Raw genomic sequence first — 22773 nt, 5'->3', positions numbered from 1 at the left:
TGCAGGCTACTAGAATGGTTGCTGCAGCCTCTTCTCACCCCAGCTCCAGTGGACTAATGACCACTGACATTCCATAGACCTGCATTAGATGTGTAGACACAGAGGTTCATTCCAGCAGATGGAGCAGAGGGGAAAAAGGTAGAGTGCCAACAGCCAGGGGAGCGGGGTTCAGGTAAATAAATCTGCTTTACTTCAAACCCTAGACAAAAACAGGCACTTAACCCTTACAGTGTGGGGGTAACCCCAATGCAAGGGTACTTTTTTGTTTGACTGGAGATGAGCTTTAAATTGTTTCTCCAGATAAGGTGACACATCATGGGTTATCTCAGGGGTGGGCGACTCCGGCCCCCCTGCTGTGCTTTAACTACAAATCCCAACATGCCTCTAGGAGTCATGCCTGTAACTGTCAGTCTTGTAATGCCTCATGGGACTTGCACAACAGCGGGAGCGCCGGAGTTGCCCATCCCTTGGTCATTTGGTAAACTATGACTTCTGTAGTAGTATATGAAGAAACACTGTAAAAAACATTAACCACACTTCAGATTTCAGCTTTTATCAGCTTGGAGCAGTTACAATAATTTATGGGGATTTTTGGTTGGTTAATGTGGTTCATTGCTTTGCTGTTTAGCTTAGTACATAAAATAAAAAAAAAATACATATACAGGTTTAAAGGGTAAGATCACTTTCCAAAGTAATTTGGGAAAATGGAATTACCCGTTCAAATCTGGCCCGTGGGAAAGTGAACTTACCCTTTAAGCCCTGATTCACACCTAGGCGGCACTGTTTTTGCGTGTTTCTACGCGAGTTAGCAGCATGAGGCTCATAAAACATTGTGGGCGATGGAAGAACGCGTGTTTAAATGTGCAAAAATGCTCACAAAAATGTGCAACATGCTTTTGCCGCTCATTTTAGGGCCTCTCCAATTAAGTCTATGGGGCAAAAAAGCGCTTTGAACTGCCCAAAGAAGCTCACATACCTTTTCGGGCGTTTGGCGTTTTCCTGCTGACGTTTTTCTGCTCAGGGCCATTGAAAATCATGGGATTTCTTGTGTTGGACATTTAAGACCCCGTTCACATTGAGCGATTTATCGCGCGGTAATTCCCGCGATATCGCGGCAAATTACTGCGCGATATCGCGCTCCAATGCAATCCAATGGGCCAAAGGGTCCTGCTGTCGCGGGTCGTGTGTCGCTACAGCAGGACCCTTTTTGGAGCGCATTTAGCCGCGATTCAAGCTTGCTCAATGCAAGCTTGAACGCGACATCGCGCTGCAAATCTCGCGATGTTGCGCAATATGCAAATCGCGCGACAAACGCGCGATTTGCATATCGCGCAGTGGGAACGGGGCCTAAAAGCGCTTTTTGCACTGTTCAAAAACTCCTAGGTGTTAACAGGCAAAGGGCAAGGTATAAAGTTCACTAACCACTAAGATTCCATAAGTAGCAACTGTTACTTGTGCTGAATGTTGAGAACTGATGAAAGCTAAAATCTGATTGGTTGCTCTGAGAAATGCTCTTTTTGCATTTCCTTTAAATGAAGGATTGGGGGTGCAAAGCAATGAGTACTGGATACATACATCAGGGGGAATCTATCAAAGCAATTGCGACAGTTTTAGCCTCTTAGATAAAAACATTTTATGTGCAAATCTGTCTTTTAACATGTGCGCCTGTTTTGACCAGAGCTTGCACTATTTTTCCAATTGCACGTGTTTTGCGCCGGTTATGTGAAAGTTTGCAACTGTTTACATCTGCACTTGTTCTGCGGCTGTCTGAAACTGTAGCACCACCTAAAAAACAAATCGCAACTTAAGAAGTCCCCAGGACCATTTCTTCAAGAAGCGACAGTTAAGCTTTTTGCCTGGAGTTACGAGTCTTCTTTCCTGGAATCTATTTAACCTCATTTATGAACAACATTACACTAGCAACATAAATCAGGCGCAAAGTGCATCAAATACAGTGGCTCAACTATCGCCATAGCGATCCAGGTGGCCGCTTTGGGGCCCGGGGAACAGGGGGGCCCGGCCAGGATGAGGAACAAAGGGGTCCCCCCTGATGATATAGCTGCTTGCTGGCTGTCACTGGCGGCTGTAAGGAGGAACTGTTTCTGTGCATTCCTCCCCAGAGCCGCTGCTGAGTCAGTGACAGTCAGCAGCTTGCGGTGGAGAAGGCCGGGGCCCAGCAGCAGCAGCGGAGGAGGAGGAGGGGCCTGCCAGCTGTGGAGGAGAAGGAAGAGGCCAGGCCCAGCAACTGTGGGGGAGGCGGCCGGCGGCCGATGAGGAGACGGGGCCTGGCGGTGGAGAAGGCTGACAGCGGATCGGGGCTGACAGGTAAGAGGTGTGCAGGGGTGTGACCAGTCCACCTGAGACCCTGCAGAGCCCACCATAGAGAGGGCGGGCTTGGCAGGGTCACTCTCAGGTGGGCCCTGCAAGGGGCGTAACTAGAAATCACAGGGCCCATACAAATTTTTGCTATGGGGCCCTGTGATTTCTAGTTACACCCCTGGTCAAATATATTCCATGCAAGTTCAAACACTCGTAATTGCTATGATAAATTCCCCCCAGTATGTTTATTTTATACAATATGTAGATTGAAATTATGGAAGTTGTTTAGATGCCAGTGTACAGCAGCTTGTATGTTTTATCAGAGGTAGTAGAGCCCTTTCCTGCATTGTTATAGGGAGCTGAGATCTCAGCTTGAACTCTTGCCATATACTGCATATCACTGAGGGCGGGTTCACACCTAGACGTATTGAATATGCGCGTTTGTCGCGCGTTTCACAGCGCGCTCTTTTACCACGATTCGCGACAAACGTGCGTTTCCGAGGGCTACTTGGCTGTATCGCAATGGAAACGCGAGACCAAAACGCCCCAAAGAAGTACATGTACTTCTTTGGGCGTAGGCCGTTTTGTAGCGCGTTCAGACGGGCTGAAATACGGAAAGGTGTGAACCATACCCATAGAAAACAATGGGATTTTCAAGTTTGTACGTTTTGTAGAGCGTTCATAGAGCGTTGAACGCGCAACAAAACGTAAAGGTGTGAACAGGGCCTTATTCTACAATTACCACATCATTGCTCATTACTATAGTAAAAGGTAAACAGCACATACGTACGGTATCAGAGTTGGCTAATGATGAGGCCACTGGATGGCGTTGTTAATTATGGGATACATTTCCATTCTGCTTACCAAAGCAATTCAGTACCAGCTGTTACTCGTATTAAAGTGAAGCTATCATTAGAATCTTTCTTCGCATGAAGCAACACATCAGCATTTTTAACATCATTTATTATTTTTTATTTATTATTCCATCACTAGACACAGACATGGGTTTTGGAGATGCTTTACAGACATTCAAGTAACTTCTCCAGGCACTGAAACCTTAAAGCTGCACTCCAGGCACAAAAACGTTAATTTACATAATAGCCACAAAGGACATAAATCCACTTTGTGTGCACCAAAGAGTACAAAGTACAATATAAAGTACAATATGTAAAGTACAATATGTAGATAAATCAATATTTGTAATTAATATAACAATATCCGTGTGCACCATAATTGTAAGTGACCACAGACCTTTTTTTTCCATTTAGAAGGTAAAGCAGCCCACACCTATAGGAAATAGTCTGCCCCCTGCCGCCATGTTGCAGCAGAGCCAAAACAGCAGTGCTCTGTGTGTAAGCAGCACTTCTCTCTGCTGCAGTCTGACCTCCCTCTGTGAGTAAAGCTGGCCATGCATCTATAGATTATCTGCAGATTTTCTGTGGTCATATGGAAAAGTGCAACAGATTCCTCCTTCTACACTAAACTGTGTGTATGGAGGAATCTCCTGCTGGGCCAAGCTTCAGTATCTTGCTAGTTGGCCCCGCTGGCTCTCAAAATACCTGAACAATCTGATTGGATGCAGGCATTGTTCAGGTGTTTTGAGAGCCAGCGGGGCCGACTAGCAAGATACTGCAGCTTGGCCCAGTGGGAGATTCCTCCATCCACACAGTGTAGCGTAGATGGAAGAATCTGTTGCACTTTTTCCATTTGAGCATAGAAAATCTGCAGATAATCTATAGGTGTGTGGCCGGCTTTAGAGCTAGAGCCTTCCACTCATCAGGGAACGTGAGCTTTACTGGGTGGAGGGCTCTTGCTCTAACTCTTATAAGCACAATAATGTTATAACGTGTATTTTTTGGAGATATCTTTCCTTTTATTTTCTGTATTGCTTCTTGGTTGCTTACTCATGTTTGAAAAAGAGTTCATTATGACCACTAAAGTCATTTTCTTACATCAGTCTTTCTTCCATTAATGTTTACAGCGTTTTATCCATATATAACCACTATTGTAACAAGTGTACATCTCTCTTTATCCTTGGACACCTGGGATCCAGAATCTCTCTTTGAAGACATGAGGTGGTGCGTGCTGTTGGCAGCTTCTGTCTTGGCTGTATCTGCAGACCCTATCATATATTTTCGAGAGCAGTTTGAGGATGGAGGTACAAAGTCATTGAGTGTAACTATTACATGTACCTTTACACACACTGAGTCAGTATAGCTTCCAAAGCACAGCTGTGCAAGCCCATGCATCTACTGTATTATCTAGTACTGTCACAATTCCCGAAGGCTCCCACACAAAGACTGGAGTATAACCTGCGCAATGATGTCTACAGGGTCATAAAGTAACTCTATAGATTGCTGTGACTGCACACTTTGTAAGTTGGTGACATTGATTATGCACATGTGACCATTCTTTGACATCTATGTACAGTTTAAAGAGAACCTGTCAATTATTTCAAACGTTTAAAAGTAATTGCCCTTCTTAAATGGTATGCAAACACTAGCAGTGAACCTCTTTCATTTCCTCCTATATTATTATTTCTTTTTATATCCGCTCAATAAGTGCAAAAAACATACTTTTTCATCCTGCCAGAAATCTTGTCAGCTGACAACTTCCTGTTATGTTGTGTTGCGCTGCCTATACTATAGTCTATGCAGTTACATTGTTCCTAGTCATCTCTGAGAACCGCAGAAACACTCCCCCTATATTATGGAGAAGAAGAGAGTGGTAGGTTTCTGTTGTCCTGTTGTAGTGTGACAATGCTGCTTCTTCAAAGATACAGTGCAGTCAGTAAGCGTTGTCATCCTTGGACAAGAAGTATGTTACAGGCAGAATCACCAGATAAAATAAATGGAAAAATGCTTACAAAGTAATGCAGCCACCACATCTAGGGATTAAGTTTCAAAATATTTTTTAGTTTAGATGCACTTTAGTTACCTACAGGTACGCTTTTTAACCAGAAAAAAAAAGAGAAGGAACTTTGTTGTTTTTGCTTTTAGCCAAGAATTTTACTTTTAAATGTTTGAAATTGCTGACAGGATCACTTTAGGGCTGCCTCCAGGCATGACAGTAGTGGTTAGAGATACAAAGGAATCACCCTTAGCAAATATTCAGATGTACAATGTACAACCTTTAACTTAAGAGGCTCTGATGGGTCATTGATCATTGGTTGTTATTGGTAATTCGAAAGGAGATTGTCCAATCAAAGGTCACACCAGTGACCATATCATTTTATCTCTTTCTAATTGGCCAGAGGTTTGCATGCTGTTATTTCGCCAGTCAGTAGTAGGCTGCAAACTGTCTCCAAAACCCCCCAGATTGAAAAGATATACAAATAATCAACCCATTGGTCTCCTGGCCCCCCTTACAGATGGCAACAATTACATTTTATAATGTAGTGGAAAATGATTGCTGGCTTGATGGGTAACCTTACCTGAGTGTGACTGCCTAATAAGGGGTTCCCTTAGTGGTTCCAAAATGTTGCTTGTAATGTATGTGATCATTAAAATTGCTTTGGACTGGCATATTGATATGCTGATTGCAAACTGTGCACTTCTAGACTGTTATGATTCTAGATTGTTATGATAGTTGGCTCTGCTCTAAACCCTTTACAATTTCATGCTATTATCCATTCCTTTTAGACGAGTGGCAGAAAAGGTGGGTTGAATCCAAAAACAAGTCTGACTATGGCAAGTGGCAGCTGAGTGCTGGTAAATTCTGGGGTGATCCAGAAAAGGATAAAGGTAAGCTTCATTGGACAAAGTGCAAAGAGCAATGAGGATGTGGAAAGTGCAGTTATCCACACCAACCAATCATTTTCAACATTTTGGCCTTCCCTTTAATAATGTGATATTATTCAGGAAAGGCCAATGATTTCCTCAATGTTAACTTCTACCTTCTTATAGAAAGGGTGCAGTAATAGCTTAAAGTGGAACTCTAGGAATTATATTTCTGGAAGCTTACATTTGCTGAGCTTGGCTCAATGTAAGTACCCATATATGATATCCGAAGGGCCACCAGGGATCCTGAAAATCACTGTAGTAGTCTACTCTACATAGAGTAATAGCCAGGATCTTCCCGTTGCAGCTTCAGTGGCTTCCCCTCTCCAAACTGAGCACAGGGAGCCAAGTTCCTCAGCACTGCCACCATTCAGAGAATACAAGGCTGTATTGAACAGCCTTGAACAAGGTGGACAGCCTTGAACGAGGTTGAACAAGGTGGACAGAAGGGGGCAAATAATGACATGATTTCCACCAATCAGAGAACGTCTTGTATGCATTAAAAGAAAATACAAAGCGTTCTCTGAATGGTGGTGGTGCCAAGCAAGCAACTCCCTGCGCTCAGTGTGCAGAGAAGAAGTCCTCAGAGCTCCAATTGGAGCACACTGTATGTGGTGCAGACTACTACAGTGATTTGTAGTATCCCAAGCTGAACTTCTGATATCAGATATGAATACTTACATTGAACCAGCTGCCCCAATGTACGTTTCCTAAACATATAATTCCTGGAATCCACAAGCTTGCTCCTCTCCACATAAACCGTAACCACTAACGCGTTTCACCATGTTGGCTTTCTCTGAGACTCTTTATGAGTAAGCCGACACCGTGAAATGCGTTAGTAGTTAAGGTTTATGTGGAGAGGAGCAAGCAGTATGTATCAGCTTAATAAATATATATATTCTCTTTCCTGAAGATCAGTGGAGTTTGGCACATTTGGATTTATATAATTCCTGGAGTTCTGCTTTCATTTAAAAATAAAAGCACATTTGGGTTCAGATGAACCTATAAGTTCATCTGCAAACCGTGATTTCATTTTGACAACAGGCACTATCGATTTCCTGACACAGTAAATTTACAAAGGCTCAAACCGTCCCCTACTTTATCCAAGACGAAATAAAATGTTTTGGCTAGAATTGGGCTTTAACAAAAGTTATATAATACGTGGGCTCAGCAACCTTTTTTACATTAAAGCTGGCCATACACCTATAGATTATCTGCAGATTGTCTATGGTCAGATGGAAAAAGTGCAACAGATTCCGCCATCTACGCTAAACTGTGTGGATGGAGAAATCTCCCACTGGGCCAAGCTTCAGTATCTTGCTAGTTGGCCCCACTGGCTCTCAAAACAGATTGGATGCAGGCATTGTTCAGAGCCAGCGGGGCCAACTAGCAAGATACTGAAGCTTGGCCCAGCGGGAGATTCTTCCATCCACACAGTTTAGCATATATGGAGGAATCTGTTGCACTTTTTCCATCTGACCATTTTATTTATTTCTCACAGGTATTTATATAGTGCAGACAATTTACACAACACCATTGACATAGTTGCGCATTCACATCAGTCCATACCCTCAAGGAGCTTACAATCTAAGGTCCCGATCTCACATAGAGGGGCAATTTAGAGAGGAGCCAATTAACCTACCAGCATGTCTTTGGAGTGTGGGAGGAAACTGGAGTACCTGGAGGAAACCCACAGGTAGAACATGCAAACTCCTTGCACATAGTGACCTGGCTGGGATTCAAACCGGGGACCCTCAATGCTACAGGGCAGAAGTACTAACCACTAGACCAATGTGCTGCCACACCATAGAAAATCTGCAGATAATCTATAGGTGTATATGGACCAAATGCACAGATTAATGCAAAGGCCACCAGCATAACCATTTGTCCAGTAAACTCCGTACACTACTGACCAGATATTGTTTTACAAACATTACTAGAATTATGTTTTAATGAGAAAAATCACATACTGTTGTAGATATGTTACTATCAATCTTCCAGGTGCCACTGAAAATAGCTTTGTGTGTCCACCTGTGCCTTAGGTTGCTGACCCCTGTATAAGACTGTGTGCCCAACACATGCCCATGTTTATCTCTTCAATTGCTGCATCATTAATGTACACTCTGTAACGCCTTCTTAAAAGCAAACTAATATGGCAATATTAAATATTTCCATAGCATGGCATACTAGATCTATTGAAGTGTAACTCCAGTCCACAGGGATGGAACACTTACCTAGTATTGTTTTAGTACAAGTAAATATGTGACAATAATTGTAATGTTAAGCTGAACCACAGGATAAACAAATGTTGTCTAAATACAAGAGGCATGTGTATTATTAACTGACTCTTATAATGCTTTGCGTATTTCATCCAGGTTTGTGCAGTGGCCCAGCAAGAAACTTGTAGGAGTTTCCTGTAATAAAGACCAGTCACTGCTGCTCTCTCTCCATGTGCAGGATGACTGGTCTTGTCTCCGCCCCCCCTGTAGTTTTCTGCAGCCAGCTTGTAGTGGGTGAGGCCTGATGGGTCCCTCCCAAAGCTCTGCTCTTTTCACAGGCTTAGTACAGCACAGTGGTGATGTAATTTCTACTAAGGAACTCACCGGGTTTGCAAAAGTATTTGATGCTCATAAAGTGTATTTATATCCTTTGTACCTATTGAGGAATATATTTGAATGAACGCTCTTGTGATTGGAGTTCAGTCTTAATTTAGTCATTTGTCCGTACCTTAAAATGTATTGTTTATTATACGTTAACGTTAAAGGCGTGCTATTTTCATGCCATTGCTGCAGGTATACAGACCACTGAGGACTGGAAGTACTACGCTCTGTCAGCTCGGTTTGAGCCAATCGGCAATGAGAACCAGAGTTTAGTGATACAGTTTACTGTTAAACACGAGCAAGCAATTGATTGTGGAGGAGGCTACGTGAAAATATATCCTGCAGACACAAACCAAGAGCAGATACATGGCGACACCTTATATTGTATTATGTTTGGTGAGTAGTTTCTTTGTGGGAGGAATTTGCTTGAAAATAAAGCTACCCTTGATAAAGTTGTGTTTGTGATATAAGCCAAAAGGTGCCCGAAGGCATGCAGATTCCTTCGCAAAAGGCCATGACAGACAGTGGCATCACAAGGGGGTGTGGCCCGCACCAGGAGACACCATCAGAGGGGGTGACACCATATGGCTGACAGTCATTTTGGTGTCATCCCCTCTGAATAGTCAGCCACTCGGTCATGGACTGAGAGCACGACTGCTGCATGAGAGAGGAGGGGAACCGACAGCATACCTTATCCTGCCAGATGAATGTCCCCGCCTACCACATCTGGACCACATCTGCCATTTAGTGACCCTTGCTATAAGAGTACATGTGCTTTTGTTTTGGGAAACCCATTAGGGGGCACCATGTTAGCAGCAGACATACTGTAAGTTTAGTTAGTTGTTCAAATGGGCATTTTTATTTTTTGTGTTTCTTTACAAAGCCCTCCTACATTGCACTGTGTGTGTTTACTACCTTGCTTATTAGAAATGCAGGGCACAAATACTTGGACTGTATGTATGTATATGTGTGTGTATGTGTGTATATATATATATATATTTTTTTTGATATATATATATATGTCATCACAACAGAAACACATTTTCTACTGTCACATTTTCAGGTCCCGACATATGTGGTACAATCCATGAGAAAGTCCATGTTATTCTAAATTATAAGGAGAAACACCATTCAATAACGAAGAATATTACATGCAAGGTATGGAGGTGTGAGCTCTGATGTGAAGTGCGTCAGTAGGCCAGTGTTTGTCTGACCCTCAGGTATGAAAGAACCAAGAATTGCAACCAAGACCTGAGCAACAAAGAGCCCTGGGATTTGGGGCACCCTGGGTGCATGAGCACTTAATGGAGAACAATGAGGTGAGTGCTTTTCACTCACCTCATAGTTCTAGCCGACCTGTGACAATGAGACTGTCACAGGTCGGCTCAGTAGATTGGGAGGTGAGCGAACACATACCGGCGTTCGCTCACCTCTCGATCCTGTCACAGCTCTCTGCCGTGACAGGGGAGGGGTTGGATTCCCCCCTCCCTGCTCCGATCCGCCAGCGCTGACTGGCGGATCGGACGGGGGAGGGGGCGGGACAGCTGGCTCTGCCTCTAGATAGGCAGAGCCAGCTGTCACTCACGCAGCTGGGCGGATCCAGACATAATTGTCGGGATCCGCTTCAGCTGCGGCGTCTCAGTATACCGCGAGCTACAGCTTAGGGTGATGGGAGGACGCTAGTTTGTGTCCTCCCGTTACCCTAAGAAGAACTATGGGGAAAAGCCTTAACCCCATAGTTCTCCTTTAACTAGTTGTATGATTTTGGGGGCTAGTTATCTACTTGCACAATTTGAGACGTGTCATTTAAAGCCTTGGTTCTCAACCGGTTGGGTCGTAACCCAAAAGTGGGTCGTGACCCAGTGTTCAATGGGTCGCCACATGCCTTCTGCTTTTCTAGGCGGCATGCTCCTCTGCCTTCCCCTAGCACAGCGCTGTCAGTTCTCGCGCCAAGCAGTCATTCAAAATATACTGCTCAGCACAGGTGGGGTAGGCTGGGGCTATGGCCGCGAGGGAGCTCCAGCCATAAGTGCATTGCTTACACCTCCCTCACGTGTCCTGTAGAGGTGCCTGGACCGGAGCGATGAAACATTCTGTCTCCCAGCACCTCTACAGGATACGCAAGGAAGCTGTACAAGTGATACACGTATGGATGGAGCTCCGTCACCATACAGCACTGGACCCTAGCCTGAGGAATCACTCCAGTTCTCGCAAGGTAGGAAGACTGGGTGGAACTTAGAAAAAAAATGTGAGTGTGTGTATGTATGTCAGTGTTTTTGAGGGCCTGTTCACAGTAGTACAATGAGTTAAACTTTCCCATGGAATCGCACCTACTGTGCATTCTGGTGTGGGAGGCGTGTTGCATTGCCACTCATTTAAATGGTGCCCCAAACGCACCTCCCACCCACAGTTCATACGCTTGCACCAGAATGCGCAGTCCCCCAATGCCGTGCATTCCACTGCACTGCAACTTGGGTTGCGACTTAATGGCCAAGGACAAATGTGGGTCCTGAGGTTACACAGGTTGAGAACCACTGATTTAAAGCCAAACTTTGTGTAATCTTGAAGAGGGTAGAAAATAATAAATAAAACCCCATTTTTAATTTTTTTTTTTGGGGGGGGAGGGGGGTTTGCGTGCCATTAGGAGATGTCCCAGCAGAAAGCAAGAGGAAATCTTCCCCTAAACAGTTGTCACAAGAACAGGTGTCCCCATTCAAAGATTTCCCCTCTGCTCCTGGTTTGATGACATCTGTAAAATTTTGGATGTCCCATTACTATTTGTCCCCGGGCCATGGACAGCAATAAAACCTGGCATAGGTTCTTCTCTACTCTAAAATCTAAGCTAAAAAAAGTTCTTGGCTTTATATGTACTTTAAGGGAAGCGGGTGAGTCACTAATCCTTTCAGTCGAGGTCTTTAAGCCTGATATGAACGAATGCATTATTTTAGATTTTAGTACTGTTTCTTTCTTTTCAACAGCATGATGAAATCACCCATTTGTACACCCTAATTATCCGACCAAACAATACATATGCAGTGAAGATTGACAACAAGGTGGTGGCAAATGGGACTTTGGAGGATGACTTTGGTTTCCTACTGCCCCCTAAAATCAAAGACATAAATGCTACACAGCCTGTGGATTGGGATGATCGGGAGAGGATTGAGGACCCCAATGAGCTCAGGCCAGATGTAAGAAAAGTAGAGGAGCTACTGTACTCCTTCCTGTAAAAGGAAACCGTTACCATATTTACTATAGTTATTGTTCTTTAAGATTTACTTTAACTTAGCATTGAAACAAATTCTGCACTTTATGCTGCAAAATAGTACAACAGGAAAGATAGACACCACTCTGTACTTCCAGTGATGGATGTTGTGGTGTATTGTGGTTTCTACCATTTCATATTGCAGTTTAGCATTTTCCTGTTCTGCTCATTAATGAACATCATTGTTATTTCCAACCTGTGATCTCCTCTTCCTGTAAGCTGTCTAAACATTTACACTCGTTATACTAACAGTATTTAAAAAAGAAATAAATATTTATGAATACATAATTGGACTTTAAAGTGGATGTAAGCCATAAATGAATGCCATTTGCTTCGCTCAAGCTCTGTGCATCATTAATAATTGCATGGCATTTCTCAGGGCAGGCTTCTCAGTGGACCATATCTGTGTGATGACATGGCTACCTGTAGTGTCCCTCAAAAAGCCAATGTGACAGGGTGACAACATTGGAGCACAACTGGGGACAGGGATAGAGCACTATTACCCTTTTAGGGCTCATTTACACTTACAGTTGGCCACATACCAACCAGAACATGGCTGTGACGCTCTGTGCAGCTTCCCGCCCAGCTCACTGATGTCACCGGTTGCCAGGAGCTAAGCGGGACGCTCTGGCTTGCGTTCCACCAACGCCGGCCGCTGACAGCCGCTGAGATGTCGTCTGCACCCTCCCCCCATGGATGACAACTCGGCACAACAATTACCCCCCACAAGTGTCCATCCTCTGCTAGCACCCCGCAGCCTCCCTCACCCGGAACGGCACCACATCACCTCAGGCGGCGAATACCTAAGGGACAGCCCTGAGAACAGTGTATTTCTGGGGTGAGTATGGCCAAGGATGGCTGTGTATATGAACCCTAACAGGAAGTCTTCATGGCAGGATTACCAGTTATAATTTTGGAAGGTATGCATTTTAAAATAAGTGACTTTTGAAATTACATTAACATGTTAGGGATCGTATAAGGTTTTAGCATTTCGGCTTACATATATGTTAATAACTGTACAATGCATAACCATTTTACCATGGTATCTTTAAGGAGGTTAGGCTGTTATAGAGTTTGGTGTTACTTAGGCTAAAGCTGGCCATACCCCAGTAAAACTTTATTTAAAAAAAAATTCTAACTGTGAATGGGGGGAATTGATCAAAATTGGAGCAAACAGAATCTGCAGCAGTTGCCCATGGCAACCAATCGGCATCTCTCTTCAGTTTGTTCAGGTAAGATTTGAAAATGAGACTCCCTGTATTTCTATCATGACAGGTTTACTTTAACAGCAGGCATCACAAGATGTTTTTTCCAAAAACACCTCTTCCATGTGTCTCTCTGAAGTAGTGTTGCCACCTGTCCAGAATTCACCCGGACAGTCCGGGTTTTGAATGCTGTATCCAGGTTTCATGGCAGCCCAAACCCGGGCACAAGACGTCAGGCAGACAGGGGCAACCAAAATTAAGGTAGGGGCTAATGGCCCCCCACTGAAAATAGTCTCGACTGTAATATTTACATATTAATGGGTGGCGCTATTTACATATGAATAAGCCGCAACTTAGTGTCCCCAAAAAATTTGCGTTCGTGGCTAGAGTGTTTGGGTTTTACTGGAAGAAAAGGTGGCAACCCTACTCTGAAGGCACGTTCACACTAGCCCATCCACTAAAATAGAGCTTTTTAGCTGCCGGGCTAGTGTGTTGAAAGAGTTCCGGCAGTGGGTGTTGTATCCCCCATTGCCGGAGTTGTCACTGTTTACTTTTTTTTTTTAGTTTATTGGTAGTGTACAAGGTGTACACATCATTCAGGTCCCTGCAAAGCAGCGCAGTGAGCTGCCCTACGGTGGCATCCAGTGTGCTGCGGAAAAATGCACTACCAATCACACGATGTGTTGTGAACAGGGCTCATAGAAAACACGGCTAGGCACCCCAGTCCTGACCTGTGTTTTTCCTGTGCAGAAAAATGCAGGTCACTACTATAGTGTGAATGGGTCCTGATACCAGTTTAATATTGTTACTACTGCTTGACTTCTCATAGTTTTACAATAAGTAGTGTTAGGCCCCATTCACACCAGATGCTTTGGCTTTTCAACGGATGCTAACACAAGGACATCAGAAAATGAAGGGGTGTGAATGTGAGCAGTTGTGTTGCTGAGTGCCGAAAAAAACAGAGCTTGCTCTACTTTTTTTAAGCGTAATGCAATGCAATACGTGTCAATGCACATCGATGCAGTGCAAAGAAATTTGGCACCATGACCTCACGGGATATGTTACTTAACCGCTTCAGGACCGTGAAATAAAGTCCTATTCTTAATCGATTATACCAAAAACACGGCTGCGGCTGCAGCCACGTTCTTGGTATCTTTTTACAGCAGGCGATTGCTGTTTAAATACAAACAATCTGACGGCTTCCCCAGGCTCGGCTGTCCCCCGTGCAGGCCCTTGAGCGGCACAGTGAGTCTCCCCTTCCAGCCACTGATCTTTTCTCTGATCAATGAACTTGGAATGATGTGTATTATATCACTTCCGGTGTTACTGTGTACATTCACCGGCTCCTAGAGCGAGGAGAAGAAGCTAGAGAAGCAGATCTCTGCTTCCTCAGCTTTTTTGGGGTCCCTAGGTGACATTAGGGTTCTGAAAGACCCCTGATGTCTCCCTAAAGAGGACCTGTCACATGCTGTTTGCTATTACATAGGGGGCTTCTTATCCCCCTATGTGACAGCAATAAAGTTGAGTGTAAAATATAAATAAATTAAAGTTACATAGTTACATAGTATTTGAGGTTGAATAAAGACATATGTCCATCAAGTCCAACCTATTGTGTGTGTGTGTGTGTGTGTATAGGTCCTAGATTCAGTAACATATAAAACATTTAAAAAAAAAAGCAATGTAGTGTCAATGAACTTTGCAGACGCAAATCAGTCACGTCTGGTGTCACTGTGCACATTCTCCGGCTCCTAGAGCCAAGAGAAGAAGCTGGGGAAGCAGATCTCTACTTCCTCAGCTTTTTTGGGGTCTCTAGGTGACATTAGTGGTCTGAAAAGACCACTGATGTATCCATAAAGAGGACCTGGCTTCTTAGCCCCCTTTGTGATAGCAATAAAGCTGAGTGTAAAAAAAATTATTATTTAACTAAAGTAACATATAAAACAAAAAAAATTAAGAAAGCAATGTAGTGTCAATGAACTATGCAAATGCAAGTCAACGCAACTCTGTTGACTCGCATTTATTCCAGTGTGAATGCGCCCTTAATGTTGGTGCCTCAGCGTCCAGTAAGGGCTCTCTCATTGGACTGGGCGAGTGAGGTTTGGCACAGAAGTATGAGAAGCTTTTACAGTGAATCCAGTTTCAGAGAGGTGCACAAAGCACACTTTTCTGGCTAATAAGAGTATTGGCAGGCATCTTGTATAACCTGCTCTTAGACATTTGCTTTTTACAACTTCAAAGTGGCTGACAGCTTCATTTTAATTAGTTATTGACTGTCCTATTCTGGAAAGGATTCTCCCTGCTGTAAGCATTTCTACTTTTTTAATGCAGCTGAAATTAGCAGCGTATAGAGATTTGCTGAGCACAGTGTCAGCATAGTGTCCCAATCCACATAATTAGCAGAAACGTCCCATTAACCGCCTACTGTAAGTTGACAGCATTGTAAGAATATTGTGCGGTTCTTGAGACACTTGACGGCAATGGAATGCATATATCATAGATTTAGGTGTAAATAGATCTTTAAAAAGCCCAATGTGTTTTTAAAAAATAGCTTTGGGTTTTTTTTTTATAATGCCTGGATATCTTTGCATCTAATAGAACTCACTGGAAATGCACTTTAAACATATTTAGATAAAAGGTGTTGTGATGCCTCTGACAAGTCCATTGTCAGTGGGAAATAAACTATATGCAGGAAGATAAAGTGAACACTCTAATTATAAACATGAGTCTAAACAGCATTAACAAATGCAGTTGGGCTACCCCGCGCCCTGCAAGGGTTAACTGGTCATTTTTCTCTGGGGGCTGGAATTCAGAAGATATACTCACCTGATCCTCAGTCCTGTGGCAGAGACTACTCACCTATCTCCCGCTCCACTCTGGCTGTGGTGTGTCCCTCAGCATCCTTGTGTTTAATGCAAGTGGATGGACTGCATTAGACGTGATGACGTCAGTGGGGCTTAGACCACAAGAGCCCAGAGGAGAAGAGGCTGCAGGGGACCGGTCTAGAAGCCAAGCAGGATTGAGAATCAGGTGGTGAGTATATTTTTTTACTTGGGCTCCTAGACCAAAACGAGTAGTTAACCCTTAGGCCCCATTCACACTGAGCGACATGAAAATCGCGCAATAAATCGCTCAGGCCCCGTTCCCAGTGCGCGATATGCAAATCGCGCGTTTGTAGCGCGATTTGCATATTGTGCGACATCGCGAGATTTGCCGCGCGATGTCGCGTTCAAGCTTGCATTGATCAAGCTTGAATCGCGGCTAAATCCGCTCCAAAAAGGGTCCTGCTGTAGCGACACACGACCCGCGACAGCAGGACCCTTTGCCCCATTGGATTGCATTGGAGCGCGATATCGCGCGGTAATTTGCCGCGATATCGCAGGAATTACCGCGCGATAAATCGCTCAATGTGAATGGGGTCTAAGTGTGAATGGGGCTTTACAGTCTGGGGGTAGCCCTACTGCAAGGGTTAACGTTTTACATTCCTGCAGTTCCACTTTAAACACATTGGGAGGTTTTTCTTGGTTACGCTGGGCATACACTCTTCAAGTTTTCTGAGGGCTGAACGACATACAAAAAAACGCTCAATTGACCCAATATGGTTGGGGGAATTAATTCCACAGGCTATTGTATTCTGAGAACGTTGGGTTTGCTGCTGTCAGGATCCCCCAATTAGCTGCAGTCACTGTGAGATTTTGTGGACTAGTTCCTTTGACAAAAGTCGAAGGAAAAATCTTCTTGTGTAAAAACAGAGGGACCCCAGGGGGCCACACACTGCTATAATTTTGGCCCAGTCAGAAGGACTCAGCTGAAATTCGAGCAGTGTATAGCCAGCTTTACTTTTTTCCCATTTGAGTTCTATTTAAATGTATTTACACTCCTTCATTAAACTTCAGCTTTAAGATTTCAATGCAATAAGGACACTGGATGTCTGGCAGGGTCAACTGGTATATTTCTGTACTTGCAGAAAATGTACTTACATTTTTATATTACATCTTGTAAGCTGTAATATTATTATTATACAGGATTTATATAGCGCCAACAGTTTGTGCAGTACTTTCCAATATAAGGAAGACATTACAATCACAATACAATTCAAGACAAGATGGTAAGGAGGGCCCTGCCTGTGACAGCTTACAATCTAAAAGGGAGTAGTCAGTTATACATGAGGAGGTAGCTGCGTGGGAATGAGTTGTTTGAGAATGTGATGGTTCAGTGGTTAGGTTGAGGTGGGATAGGCTTCCCTGAAGAAATGGGTCTTAAGGGATCGCCTAAAGGCAGCCAGAGTGGGAGATAGACGGACATGTTAGGGTAGAGAATGGGAGAGACTCGAGAGAAGTCCTGGAGACGTGCATGGGAGGAGTTGATGAGGGAGCTGGGAATTCAGGAGGTCTTTGGACGAGCGGAGGGGACGGTTAGGGTGATACTTTGAGTCAAGGTTAGAGATATATCTGGGGGCAGAGTTAATATTCTAAATGTTATGCTTTGGGTGATGGAAGCCAGTGCAGGGATCGGCAGAGGGGGGCGGGGGATGGAAGCCAGTGGAGGGATTGGCAGAGGGGGGTTGCAGACACTGAGCGGTTGGTTAGGTGAATGAGTCTACCAGCAGCATTCATGATAGACTGAAGGGGGGAGGAGCCTGTGTAGAGGTCGGCCAATGAGGAGGGAATTGCAATAGTCAAGACGAGAGATAACAAGTAAAATACAGATGCTCCTCGCTTAACGACTTACCTGTTTTGCGACCACTCGCACTTACGACCGACCTCCGACCAGGCGCGTCAACGTCAGTGCGACGTGTCGCCGGGGGGAAGTGACTTCCTCCGATCTTCACTTCGGGTCCCGGTGAGTATTTTCATTGCCCGATGTACAGTACACTGTTCGCTACTGTACATCTGCAACGCTATACAGTACTGTACTAATGCAGTACAGTACTGTATAGAATTCCTCACTTAACGACCAATTCGTTTAACGACCTGGTCGTAGGAACGGAACTCGGTCATTAAGTGAGGAATACCTGTATATTAAATATTTTGTTCTTGGTTTTTACTTGAACATTTCTGTTATTCTTTTATTGTCAGCATCCTCTCTGGGGGGATTCTCCCTCACGTTCCTGTTTTCACTATTTTATGAATCACCCCCTGAATATTTCTAATGACCCTGTGTATGTTTATGATTACCAGGACTGGGATGAGAGAGAGCTAATTCCAGATCCAGATGCAAAGGAACCCCATGACTGGGACTCTGCCATGGATGGGATATGGGAACCACCAGTGATTCCCAATCCAAAATACAAGGTAGGGCAATTTTACACGGATCATGTGATTTCTACAAAGGGCCATCTAGTAAATCGACTCAGAAAAATAACAAAAACATTCCATTTTATTATGAATATAATTATATAATATTGTTATAAAAACTGTTCTTTATAAATAAATAAATTGTACACATCATGGCTTTAAAACAAAAAACAGACCTATTTCTATTAAAAGAAAAAGTGTAAAAAAAATGCTAGTAATACGTTTCTCACGGGGACCAATCAGATTCTGATCTGCCGTGGAAATGCGAATGTGACTGTTAATGCAGGAAGCATAGATGGGAAGTTATACAACATAGGCTCCAAAATGTATAATCCTATTCCTGTCCTACTAACTGTTAGACTGCCTCTTGAGTACAGAGAATCCAGAGAAGGGTTTTAGCATTACTGCAGCATTTAGTTGATAGCATTAAAGAAGAACTCTGGCCAACATAAATAACATTTTTCCCTGGACTTCTGCTTCAAGCTTGCTGATTGCTTTCACTTGTTGGCCAGAATGGCTTTTTAATTTTCGATTTGGATTGAAGTATATCTGTGTCCCATGTCTGCTAGGACAGAGGAAGGACTGGGCTGCGGGGAAGGAGGACTGATCAGATCATTGAGGGACCTCCAATCAGGGGCACATATTGGCCATTATATGGCTCCCTGCTTCTTGTTCAGACTTTCAATCACAGCATTTGGCTGGAAAGTCTGCCATCATCAACATCCTGTTTTGAGATGTCATGTGTCCAAATGCTAAGAACCATAAAGGAAGCTGAAGCTGTGTCACAATAAACCATGACCTTTAATAACACCCACCATGACCACCAATCAATGCGACACCAAGGAATGCTTTGCATGATATACTTTCTTTAGCTCGCAAAAATTTGCCTTCCCTAAAAGGGCTATTTGGTTGTGTTTGGCCCCACAGGCCAATGATTCCCAATCCTCCTTATTGTAATCTTATTGCATTATTTAATTAGGCCACACACCTCATGAGTCTTCAATAAACTTTATTCATCCCAGTGGTAAAGAAAAACGCTGATAGAATCAACTGCTGCAAGATGCTAACTCTACCTTGTGCAAGAAATGCCCCAATGTCCCTTGGCGAGTCCCGGTTTCAACAAAACAAAAATCTGTTACACAATAATTTTATTATTAACCAATAATAATATACTCAAAAGTCATTTCAATATGTTTCTTATGTCACTGGACAGGGAATTTGGGTCCCGAAAATAATAGATAATCCAAACTACCAAGGGCTGTGGGTTCAGCCATACATGGATAATCCAGATTATGTTCCAGATGACACATTATACAGATATGATGAACTTGGAGTTATTGGCTTCGACCTCTGGCAGGTGAGTACACAATATCCCCTGTTGTCAATTGGAGTTTTGCACACATTTTACAAAGAATGAGTGTCCTACAGATATTGTGAGGCAGATAGGCTAGTGGGTGGTGTATGCGTATCTCCTAGGTTTCTCACTTGGGGAGGTGCTCCAAGATTTATGTCTATTATGAAGAATAATGTTTTGGGTCGTGGTAGGGATAAAGTCCCCACTTCTAAATTCACATATTACCTAATTTTTGCCTCAGCTGTGCACATGTTTTTTTTTAACTAACATGTGCACAGTTGACCAGAGTTAATTATTGGCTCAGATGAGCAGATGTTTTGTTTTGTGCTTGTTTACTACATTTCTGAATAAATGTGCAGGACAAACATGTTTGGCCAATTCCATTTTTTTTTCGACTTTGTTTACATAAAACCAGAATGTAAAATTGTTCTTCAATAACTGCATTATTTTGTTTCTTTAGGTAAAATCGGGTACAATTTTTGACAACTTCCTCATCACAAATGATGAATTTTTAGCAGAGAAAATTGGAAACGAGACATGGGGTGAAACCAGGGTAAGGAGCCATGTTGTCAGGGTCTTAAGTTTGCCTGCAAATAAAAGTGTTGTCACCTGCAAACAACCAATCAGATAACAGATATCCTTAGACAACCTGGAATACAAGTAACATTTTGATTGGTTTCACTGCGTTCATACATACATGGTTCTTTTTAAGGTCTTCTCTAGCTATTTGTGCTTTTATAACTTTACCTTGGACCATGGCAATCCAGGAAGCATAGACCATGAAAATATTAAATGTTACAGGCTCATTTCTCACTCACCATTGTGACACCAAACTCTTTCATAGCCTAACTTCTTTAACACTGCAAAGTTTGGAGTGGAACTTAGCTAGAATGGATGGGTGGATTTAAAAGGTACAGAATGTTTGACTTAAAACTACTGTAAGGCATTCCCTGAGAAATCTAAATTAAAACGTAATGCTTACCCCTTCAAATACACCATGGAGTTTCAAACACCTGCACTCGCCACTGCTTGCTATGGTTCTTGCCTCTGACCCCTATGTCACTGCTAAGGCCTGTAGTGACAAGGGTTGGAGTAGTAGTAATGATTCCTGGATAGCACTAACAAACAGTTCAATTAATTACTTTACTTGTTGCTTGGAGTTGCGCTATAAACTTTTTTCCCATTAGCATTATTCCAAACAGTTCCGTGCTTTAAAGCCTCTTTATAGTCCTGCACCCCTGCATGTTATGATCTGTTAATAATTTTTGCTTGAAAATGCCTAAAATACCATTAGCTCTCAGTAAAAATCCTCCTTCCTGTCCTTGCACTGGAATTCTTTATGTTGGCATAGCTCAGTAAGGGCTGGTTCACACTAGCTGCACGGTAAAATGCTGCGTTTTAAAGCACGGCTTGTGTCCACAGAAAGACAGCGGTGAAAAGCAACTGCACACTCTATTCACTAGGTACTGCAGTGTGGTGACCAAGGCCAGATTTACTCTCTCTGCTGCCCCCAATGCCAGGTTCCTCAATGCACCCCCCTGTATGTAGGCTGCATACATTGCCGAGATCACTTGTACAAAACAAGCAGTGGCTTCCCCGCTGTACATTTAGCCCTGCTTGCCCAAAGCAGGGCTAAATGTAGAAAACAACTACCCGCCCGGTGCCCGCAACTGCATGACCCGGCCATCAGGAGATAGGAATTCCACACCCCTGCTGCCCCTCTACTACCTACTGCCCCAAGGCCGGGCCTCGGTTGGCCTTATGGGAAATCCAGCCCTGGTGGTGACCTGCGGTTCAGTCCAGTGCAGACATTTTTGCAAAGCAGATCACACCTGTGTGAACGGGGCACATAAAAAGCAATTGTTTTCTATGTGTACTAGTGGTGACTGCCGTTCTTCAGTTGCTGAAAAACACCAGACATCGTTGTGGCATGAATGAGCCCTAACCTACTAAGCGCAGTAGGTCTACCTTTGGTGTCTATTTGACTGCACAGGTATGTCTAAACACCCTGCACAACTTCTGTAAGAGGAAAGAGGAGGTAAGACTATTAAATGGAGGTTGTTGGTACTATGTCTATCTGACTGCATATCTCCTTCTGTACCTTCAACCTCTTTACAGGAGCCAGAGCTGAAGATGAAGACAATACAAGATGAAGAGAGGGATGCCAAGGATGAAAAGAAGCAAAGATGGAAGAAGCTTGAGGAAGATTTTAAAAGGCTGGATGAACTGGAGAGGCAGGAGAAAGAGAGGAAGTCAAAACTACGAAAAAGCTTACGAAAGCAGTACGGACTGGAGCAAGCAGTAGAACAGCCACAGCTGCCAGAGCCTTCACATCCCAAAGATGAGTTGTGAACACCAACCCAAAAATGGAGAATTAATGAAGGAACTTTATTCGGGCTTATTTAACAATACAAGGCAAAGCCAGTGGTGATCAGTTACTCCGGGGAAACAATCAGGAATGTAAATTGCTCAATCCTGGACGTGATGTTTGACTGGACACCACTGTGCTTTGCACTGTGTTACCAAATAAGCCCTCTTCTCAGGGTTGTCAGATGTCCAGAAATCTATGGAGAGACCATAAAAGACACTAATTAAAGTTTTCAAGCGCCATTGTTTTCAAGCACCAAACCTGTTGCTAATCTTATAAAGCCATGTTCTCTTATTGCAAAGGAGATCTCTACCCAAAACTTAAAATGCTTAGCGGTAAAGCACTGGTATTCCATGGCATGGGAGTTCAACAAAAGTGGTTTAAGTAACTGGTGCTATAACAGTAAAGGGGATTTGACACACACTGCACCGCCAACGATCTTCAGTTTTGTTAAACAATAACATTTGATTATACCTGTCACCCAAGGGAGGCAGCCTATTTGTGGTCTGGTCCAGTAATGTAGATAATTTCACTAGACCTTTTGTACATAAGGTATTACTAGTTACTATTGAATATAGTAGGTCGCAGGGCC

At 43.5% G+C, this 22773-nt stretch overlaps 1 protein-coding gene across 1 annotated transcript; it reads left to right on the top strand.

Moving 5' to 3' along the window:
- The first annotated feature begins 890 nt into the window (after nt 1–890).
- On the top strand, nt 891–22165 carry LOC108783796 (calreticulin-like). Its single transcript, XM_018552452.1, has 10 exons — nt 891–936; nt 4439–4477; nt 5961–6062; nt 8891–9094; nt 9762–9856; nt 11677–11886; nt 18343–18456; nt 19673–19816; nt 20274–20366; nt 21932–22165. The coding sequence occupies exons 1-10, from the start codon at nt 891–893 to the stop codon at nt 22163–22165; spliced, it is 1281 nt and encodes a 426-aa protein (XP_018407954.1).
- Nucleotides 22166–22773: the final 608 nt, after the last annotated feature.

This window comes from Nanorana parkeri, unplaced genomic scaffold (assembly GCF_000935625.1).
Source record: "Nanorana parkeri isolate BGI_ZX_2015 unplaced genomic scaffold, ASM93562v1 scaffold89, whole genome shotgun sequence".
Classification (NCBI taxonomy): domain Eukaryota; kingdom Metazoa; phylum Chordata; class Amphibia; order Anura; family Dicroglossidae; genus Nanorana; species Nanorana parkeri.
Note: the sequence above shows the minus strand (reverse complement) of the source record. Positions and strands in the feature narration are given on the sequence as shown.